General features: G+C 41.6%; 1 protein-coding gene across 1 annotated transcript; it reads left to right on the plus strand.

Annotated features, from left to right (window-relative positions):
- Positions 1–832: 832 nt before the first annotated feature.
- On the plus strand, positions 833–9972 carry LOC131889252 (oocyte zinc finger protein XlCOF19-like). The gene is made up of 4 exons (XM_059238321.1): positions 833–974; positions 6392–6715; positions 7998–8085; positions 8151–9972. Exons 2-4 carry the CDS (start codon positions 6522–6524, stop codon positions 8508–8510), a joined length of 642 nt encoding a protein of 213 aa, XP_059094304.1. The 5' UTR covers positions 833–974; positions 6392–6521; the 3' UTR covers positions 8511–9972.

The following is a 9972-nucleotide window of genomic DNA, read 5'->3' on the forward strand; positions in this document are numbered from 1 at the left end:
TTGGCTTTAAAAAACTTGTCTCTGGACTCGCCACTGTTCTGAGCCTTTGTTATGAGTTTAAATTTGAGTGAAATATTGAGTCATTGGAACGATTCCCTTGAAAGCAAATGTTCTAGAACTCTAATTAGATACTCTAGCAAGTAATTTGTTCAATTGATTATAAGTATTGGTGATGCCGCATCGCCCTCCGCCAAAAAAACACTGTGACGTCATCAGACAGCTGAAACAGAAGGGACCCACTGTTGCCACGTTCAATATAACATTCAAGTTCATGGACTCTGAGGTTTTAGATTTTTATTTACCTTGATCAATGTAGGGAATGGTATGACGATTAAAATACATTAACGCTCATACATTATTGATGCTACGCCTTTTCCCTTCCTTGCTTGAAAAGGCAATGAATGTTAGCGCTTGATCGGAGCAAAATTGCAACAAAATATTATACGAATCCCCCTTTTCTTAATAACCAAGAGTGAGATTAACCTTCAGTAAGTTGGGATTAAACTCTTTTTCAAATGTCTTGATTTGTTGACACCTTCAGTTGATGCCTCTTTTTTGGTTCAAATTGGAAATGCGTGTGAATGCTGCGTTTGGTTCCCAAAATAAGCCATGCTGTTCCTCTTTTCCGAACGAGCGAGTTCGAGCCATAAAAACCGGCTCAACGGGAAATCAGAGTGCGAAACACCGGGGGCAGGAAACTCGACGACCAAACCAAACCAACAACGCTCTTCCCAGCGAAGACTGTGGAGACAAGAGAGACTAGAGTTCCTTGGAGCCTTGAACAACCATCACTCTCGAAGTTTATTTTCATTTACTATCCGGAAGAGCCTCCAGAACGTCCTGAAAACCTGACTTGCTTCGATTTGGATCCAAGTTTGGCTGCCACTTTGCGGTGGAAACTTATTGTTAATCAACAGTTGGGCGAGATAACCATTTGGAATACAAATTAATTTATTGATGGGATCCAATTGAAGGTGAGCAAGCAATAACGTATTTGGATGAGAATAGAGATTCTTTCACGATATATTTCCATTTGGATTTGAGAATTCCATTGTCGACAGACGAGAGGAACGAGGATTGGAGGTTTGATCCCTTTCAAAAGAATCTGTGCGTCAGCTATGTGGGAAAATGTCCAATGAAGCAGATCATTTGTTCCGACAAGCGACTACTTTTTGTTCCAAGGAGAGAAAAAGATATGATTATCTTGTCTCGGAACAGGCAAGTGGTCCAAAAGTGAAGTGACTAGCTGCTTTTGCATCTAATGGACCAAAAGCTGGCACATGTATCCCAAGTGTTTCGAATTGGCACTTGGCGCACAGCTGACAAAAGTTCCCGCACAAATGTGGGATGCATATGTGTGCCAAAAGATCACATTAGCTCAAAACAGCGAGAAAAGAGGAGAGAGAGGGACTCTAATCTTAATCATAATTCAAAAACATCCTCGGCAATTTTTGTCGGTAATCTGCACATCATGTGCTTGGCGCCTATCCCAGCACCAAGTCTTGGCCAAGGTCACTTTCTCACTCATTTCATGGCCCTTTTTCCTTGAACAACGCACTTCATTAGGACTGAATTACACCTCAGTGTGCCACGGAGGTTTAATTGAAAAGATCAAATCCCGTTTAATCAAGCTGATGATGACGAGGGGCCTTTGCAAAACTTTTAACTCTTGCCTCTCCACCCAAAGCCTTCATGCCTACTGAGTGGAACTTTTTCGTTCGTTTCGAAAATGAGTTCTGACGCTCTCATGTGGCTCGGATATAGATTTGGCTCGGTCACAGGACTAAAGATTGCCGTCTATCTAATGCTAAAGGTTTCATCCCAAACTTTTGTGATAAGGGACGTGTTCCAAGTGTACGCGAACAATTCTTCTCGGGCTCGAGATGCCCTCAAGGGAAACACGCTGCCAATACTTGTCATAACCAAACGAGGACAAAGAGATATCAGCCTAACATTCATATTTTTCCACCATTTCCTGGAGTGCCGAGGCATCCAACAATCTTGAACTATTCAAGAAGGCCTCCTCTTCTGAGCGAGGCGCTTTCTTCTCCGAGTTTTTCCTGTCAGAAGTCGACGTAGATCAGAGGGCCGTGGAAACGGAAACACTCTCAGTCAGCGGGCAGCGCTAATATACATTTATATATATACATATATATATGTATACCCAATGATGTCTTGTAGTGTGCTAGAATCTGGAAAATTCGCGCCATATGGGCATGTGAGATAACGAACGAATCTTATTATCAATACTGACCATGTTGCTGTGCACTAACACGAGAATCCTTGAAAGAACAAGTGAAGGTCGTTCGACGGACGGACCATTTGCTAGTTCAGTGGAAAGTCCCTCAGAAATAGATCCCAGAGAGGATTAAAGTAGTCTTATGGCCAATCACTTGGTCTGCCGGCAAACTTCGTCTTGTCTGATGTCTTCATGACTCGTGCAATTTATACTAGCTATTGCAAGTGATGCTACCAAAGCTCTTTCGAATTTCTATTTCGGGTATGCCTTGTCGAAATAGAAAGTGGGCAAATACTAAACCACTTTAGTGTTTTTTCATGAAATAGTTTTGTTTGTGTTCAGTTGACAATGCTTTTCGAATATTTCGTGCCTTAACGTTGATGGTCTTTTCAGTTATCACGAAAAATCTATCACTCAAGATTTGTCAGCCACAATTAAGTTTAGTCAAAAAGCTGGTGGTTTCGGTTTCCGTTTCGGTTTCGGTACTGACTCTTTCGGCTCATTGCTAGTTGTTGCATTACACTTTTTATTGAACCTGATCACGAAACATGAAGGCTAAAGTTCCCTTTTTTGTCATCATTATTAACCTTTAAAAAATTCTATTGATTGTTTGTTCCGGTTGGATAAAAAACTTTTTGTTACAAGGCACATGCCTCACTGAATAATTGTACAATATAATTGTATAGTAAGTTGATGTCACTTGTTGGTGATTAGGGCCCATTATAGACTCAAGGACTAATCAATGATATAAAATGTAAACCAAAGGGACATTTCCATAAGTTATGAAATAACCTAACACGGCAAAAGGACCTTTGATTGATATACCTGGTTGGAAATGAAATGAACTTAATTGAAACAGTGCAATTAGAAATAAGAGAAATTGAATCATTAGTTCCTGTAGATGAGCCACAGCTTCCTTGTTATTTTGTATGCTTCCTTTATATGAACGTGAAGATAAATAAATATTGAAGGCATTTCCAATAGCGGTAAGATAGTCCCAATAAAAAGTATTAAGAAAAATGTTGAAACCTAGCGTCCACTTGAATCGTCAATTCCTCAGACGTTTATTGATCCGTTATACTTTGCAGTATTTCATGAATCGACCTGGAACAACCGGCCTGTTGTAAATCACGACATCAGACCAGAAAATTGCACGTACAAGGGATGTTGTAAAAAGATTGTACGTGTATTTATCGTTCTTATTGAATAGATAGGGAATCAAGATTGAATCTTGTCAAAGTTAGGGAATCGCTAACGCCACTTTGATTGAAAGATTTGACGTTTCATAGATTTTAAGTTGGCGTTTCTTTGTTTCCATGTAAACACATGCTTTTTACCTTTATTAATCTAAAAGTAATTAGCATATCAAAATATCAATTTCTCATCGGAGAAGAGTTATTGATCTGGTTCGGTCAATCGTTCGCAGGAAACTGACAGATCCATCTGTAAATGTAACGAATTTACTAAAACTAATAAGCCATTGCAACTCCTTGGCTAAAAATTCCATGAGAACAAGCTCTTACATTTAACTACCGTATTTCCAGGGAATACAGCTTGCGCATTATTGATTGAAATTCCAGTAATTGATGGAAAACTTTGAACCCTCGTTTTTGACCATTTCTAGGAAAAGAGATGGTCAAAATGGAAGGATAAATGATGATCAACTAGAGACAAGTCTTAAAATGGGAAAAATGCGTAACTTGATCGATGATTTGAAGAATCCTATTTAACGTAATTACGTTACAGTTCCAATTCCTCACTCTGGGGATATAGGAATCCTTTAAAAAGACTATTTGGTTTGTCCATTGAAAACATGATTCAATCTTTTGAACAATACGCATAAATGTGTTGTTATCATAATGTACTTTTATCACCATGTAACACTTCAAAATCATAATCCAAACATGAGAATCAAATATCATTGTTCCTGTAGAGAAATTGAGTTTCGACGGACAAGAGATGGAAACGCATTCAAAGGTTGTCAATATCATTTGACCAAAGAATGAATGAGTGGTTTTCCTGTCGATCTGAAGGTCATGGTTCATGGCTGGACTAGCTTTCTTTGCCTTTCAAAAAAGAGTTCCACGTCGTGCCATTGTCGTGACTTCTGTTCAAAATAGGAGTTGCATGTCGACAGCAAGTAACTTCAGTGACATATGACAGTACACAATATACATTAACGAGACTAATTCTCACAATGATATTAGTACGATTCATGCCACGGGTTCCACAGAAGGTACACAAAGTTGGTCCCATCGAGGCACAGACCACAAAAGCACTCCACTGTAGCCCGTATGAGGCTCATGGGTCAGTGGGCTTATTATCGAAGAGGGTAGGCTGCCATTTGTCCCCAAATTTTGACGTGCCTGCTGCTTATTCATTTGGAACTACGATCGATGATCTTTTTTACATTTCCTATTTGTTGGAAAAGCACCCGGGTTCTTTTCGCTCCGGAGAACTCAGCGTTTCGGAAAAAGTATCATTTCATTGAAGTTGGCATTCGCAATTTCTACCACTCAATGGAATGTCGCTTAAATGGGGAAAGACTGCTTTGCTTGCCTAGGCCTAGGCTTGTGCTTTTGCTGACGGGCATAAATTTTGAACCTCATGAGCTGGAAAAGTCGTGCATATCCTGTTCAATGTCTGATATATTTGAAGCACAAACAGCGCCAAAAATGTCCCCAGAGTGCGCTCGAATGGAAATCGGGTTCTTGAATCTGGAATAAAACGACCATCTAGTGCAAACCCTGAGCCAGGGCATCATGCCCGAGGAATGAATGCCCATTTGCGACCGAATGGTTTGTTAGTAGAAATGCAATTAAATTTGGACCACCTTCTGTTGGAAAAAGATTTGGGGGTCCATTGTTCTTCGTCGGCACGGCAAAAAAAAAAGAAAAGGAAAGGGAAGCTGGGCGAACTTGAGATCTTGTTACACTTGGAGCTGGGGTTCCCTTTCGACTTTCCAACCTCAATCCCGAAACAATCCCAGGAACGAAGACATTTCTACGTATTCTATCACCGTTTGTGATTAAATCTTGTAATGCGTTCCAACGAGGAAAGATGGAAAGTTACTGAGTCAGACGCACTGAGTGCAGATAGACTAGTGTCCAGTGCACTGGGACTACCTCATTTGGGCCCTTTTTGTGACCTTTCACAATGCCACTCACTGTCCATGTTGTGTATTTTGAGCTCATGTTTTGTACATTAAAAGTTTCTTTGTCCTCGCCCTCAATGAGATGGATCTCTCCATTCGGGGAAAGAACCCATGATATGACTTTCCCCGAGCTCGACAAAGGTACAGGCCGCCGAATCTTCTTTCTTGGAATGGCCTACTCTTTGTTGCATAATAACCTGGACGGGATCAGATTTAAGGCGGATGTTCCACAGATTGGTCGGATTGTTGGATTTCCACTCTTTCTCCCTCGTGGTTTCCCCTTTGGTGGGACGGATCTCCATTTGGACCACCCAAGGCTCAGAACCACTGATTTATGAGAAAAGTGTGTCTTTGAGTGATTGTTCTTTCGTGGATGGATTCCCAGGCCATAAAGATCATTATTGATGCTGAACCTTGTTCCACACGCACAATCACATTGCACCACGGCGTGGAACTTGTAAAGCAAGCGGAAGGCATGAAAAGGCGCCACTTTAGGGTCGGCGGGGCCAAAGAGGCCTAGTGTATCTGTCCATATTTCTGCATTCATTTTTCCCGTTTTATCCTCGACCATTTCTCGTAATGGCTCGGCAATTCTCTAGAGAGGGGTGATGCTTTCCTTTGAGGTGTCTTGTCTTGTATGTTCCATTAACAAATTTCATTAATCAAAAGCCTTTTGATGCACACAAATTCACCTCAGATAGAGGTAGGTAGGGCTGTTGTTGTGGGAGCCTCGGGTCACGGTAATCTTCCCTCGTACAATATTCATTCAATTGCTTAATGAGCTCTTCGAGGGCTCAAGAACGCTTTTGATTCCAACCCTTGTTCAGTGGCGACATTCGCCGAGGGATCGCCAAGGCGATGGGAAAAGGCTGGTAGCATTGATGCCCATGTAGTGGAAAGAAAACCGCCATGATCTTCATGCCCTATCCCATGTCAGTGTTTCACAACCCATCTTTTTCACCTCGACGCTTGAGCTGAGCTCAATTGTTTTATTTTAGGGCCCGTGAACCGAAAACCGACCACACGTAGAAGAGAAGGAAGAAGACGACGACAAGGTCGACGGCGACGGCAAAGAAGGAGTCAAGGCCGCTTTTTCGAGGTTTTTCATCTGACATCTCACGAGCCATCATGATTTATCTGTGCGAGTTTCCTGATTGCGCTTTCTTAACCCGCTGGAAAAGCGAATTCGATACCCACAGGAAGCGCCATCTGGGACAGCGAGATTTCCCCTGTCAGAGTTGCGAGAAGAGGTTCTTCTGCCGAAGGGATCTCAACATCCACCACCGGGTTCATTCCGGGACCAAACCTTATTGTTGCCAAGGGTGAGTGCCTAAGAAGCATGGGGTTAGGGACACAGGTGGATGTTGAAGGCGCACATGGAGCCTCATTAACGGGATTGATTGCTTCCCGCTCCTTCGAGAATGAGGAAAAAAGGACATGTGAAATATGGCTCGAAAGGCCGGTCATTCATTTTCCTGGAGTTTAAATGACTGAAGAGATAAGAATATCACACAAATGAGAATTTTTTTTTAATTTAATTTTAAGAAGTCTCTTCCACATTGCAACTGAATCAACGCTAGTAAATTCCGATCAAGTAGGCCTATAAATTTAAATATGTCAAACCCTCAAAATGGAGACATATCAGAGCAAAAAGTGCCTTCTTTTGTTCTCGAGCTTGACACGTGCACCAAGAGGTTTAGAGATATTGTCAAAGGTGGCTGCTCAATGAATATTTCAGACACCTAAAACAGGATTTGGGGGCTTGATCTAGGCGAAAATAAGCACTTCCAGCAAACCTACATTTGAAACGTGAACTTGTTGCAAAGGTGGGCAACATCAACCACAAAGTTAGCTTCGTTAACCGTTCAAGACAAAGGATCTTTTTTTATATCAAAATAGGAAGCTGTCCAGTCAGATATGAATGCCATGCCTCAAAATTAATAAATGCACAACATAATTAGCGATCCTAAAAGTTAACGTTTCAATAAACAAGCGTATTAACAGATATTAATAAGTCTTACTCAGATCCAAAATCAACGGGGAAAATTTTTCCTCAATCTTTAACAAATAAGCTTACGGCCTTAACTTAAGATGAAAACTTGGCAATTTCCCGCCCATCCTTGATATAAGCACGTATATGGTGTACGTAGTGTTCGAGTCACCACGGTTAAAGAAAGAAAACTGGAAGGAATCAGTCAGAAGAACAAGACAGGATGATGGCAAAAAAAGGGTTTTTTACCGGACCGAGCCAGGCATGAAGGAACAGATGCCCACATCTTGTAGTGCATTTATGTCATGTGTCCAAATTTAGGGATCAGCCCAAACACTTGGAAATCCAATGTCAGATTGTCAGTTACTCGGATCGGGTAAACTTCTTTTGAAAGTTGTATACTTCTTTTTTCGCCCTTTTGTGTTCCAAAACGAGGGGAGCCCACCGATAGATGCCTCACACTTTTGACCAATCCCGTTGGGATTCATAAAGAGTGCTCGTACACTCTACACATGTCGATAGGCAATTTTCAGAACCCATGTCCAAGCCTTATTCCCCACGAAGTACAAGATCTGGAACCACGGGCACCGAGATAATGTAATAAATTGTTTCAGGTGTGATAAGACCTTTGCTCAGAAAAGCCAACTCAACACCCACGAGACCAAAGAGCATCCGAATCTCTCGACCAGACAACGAAAATGGGTACGATTCATTCATGCTCTCTCGTTTTCTCGATCTCTCCTAGACTTGCATCACTTTTGTTTCAGTATCCCTGTCACTTGTGCAAAAAGATCCTGACCACCCAAGACGGCCTCCAGATTCACATTGCCGCTCATCTGGGCCTCAAATCCCACGAATGTCCCACGTGTGGACTACGGTTCAGTTCTAGATCAAATCTACGGGCTCACAGTACTCGCCATGAGCTGAAAGTTCGCCACGATTGCCCCGAGTGCCAGCAATCTTTCCGTCTGAAATCCATGCTCAAGGAGCATTTGTGGTCACACTCGGGATTTCGACCTTTCCATTGCTCCAGATGTGACAAGGGATTCAAACGGAGGCAGCAATTGGAGGCCCATTTGAACGTGCACAGCGGACTCACACCGTTTAGTTGTCAGGAAAGTGGTTGATTAATTATGAGCACTCATTATCAAAGTTTCGTGCACACGCTTTTCACTCTTGTTGGAGAAAATTGAGCAAAATCCGCTCGCTTCTTGTCGTTTTCGCTTTGAAAGTTAGTGCACGGACTTCTAGAAATATGGACTGCCAACGGCTTTCCGGTCAAATTGGCCTTCTTCGTCGAGTCCTTTCCATCATGCATTGAAAAACCAAAAGAAATACGTAGACAATTGTACTTAAAGGCAAGTCGCTTTTATTTGATTTTTTAATTGAAAATTGTTTTGTTCCAAATTAAAAGCGTATGCAGCTGACCGACAGAAGGCCAGATTTTTGGTCTCAAATTCAGCCACGTTCATTCATATGGTCAGATCTTTTGATCATTTTTTGCGTTCTAATTGTGGATGAGACGAATGGCTGAAATGATTCGAATTTGTCTCTTCCTGTCCAAGTCCATATATCCAGATGTCCGTGGTTAGAGCCAGTTGCTGTAGAGCTTAGAGCTAGCTTACGTACTTGAGGGGTCCCGTAATGGTGTGTGCAAAATAAATCAACCACTTGGGGCTTGATCTGATCTCCAGATGTGTGGCTCTCGTTTCAAATCATCCTCGAGATTGTCGCATCACAAGAACAAATGTCAGAAGCTCCCTCAGTCCTTCAAGGCCAATTCGGACTTGTCGAAACTGGACGACCCGGGGTCAAGTTTCGAGGCCATTATGGAATTGAAAAACGAGCCCTTTCATCTGGACCCCATCGCTCCGCTCTTTGAAGAGATCGATCCCTAACAAAGATACCCGGACATCAACCATACATGGAGGGGCTTGATCTGTGAAAAAAAAGAGATTCGAATTTCAAGCCCAGAGAAATACACGTTCTACACCTACTTGGTGCTTATTTGTACTTGAACTCAAGTCTGCCAATGTTTGTGTAATTTGGCAAGTAAACAAACAGGTTTATTTGGGCACCTCCTAACTTCGCTTCCAACACTGTTGATTGTGTCGACATTCACAGCCCAAATCATAACAAAAATCGATGGTTTTTCATCTTCTGTCTGACGGATATTGAGTTAGAATAGGTCTATATGGCTAATGAAATTCAATTTGCTCTTACCTGTGGCTGGAAAAGTACAGAAATCTAACAAAAAGTGCAACGCAGGGAAATTCAATTTTTTCCCAAGAGAAGTTTTTGAGGCTCATGTAATCTAAAAATGAGCTGCATTTGAATGCTCGAAAGCAAAACTATGTATGTGGGATTGGTGGTTTAAAGTTGATACAGACATAAATAAAAGAAGAAAAAAATCAATCGTCGGGAGTGACCTCTGATTTTACAATGGCGGTTTTGTAGGTCATATTTTTCAATTCTCTCCAAGCACCTCGCGTGCAATCAAAACTAAATAGATATAAAATATCTGTGTTTTTACATCTAAGTAGTCTTAAGTGGATGTTGGATTAACTAAATATGAAGATGAAGAGATGG

Source organism: Tigriopus californicus, chromosome 10 (genome assembly GCF_007210705.1).
Source record: "Tigriopus californicus strain San Diego chromosome 10, Tcal_SD_v2.1, whole genome shotgun sequence".
NCBI lineage: Eukaryota > Metazoa > Arthropoda > Copepoda > Harpacticoida > Harpacticidae > Tigriopus > Tigriopus californicus.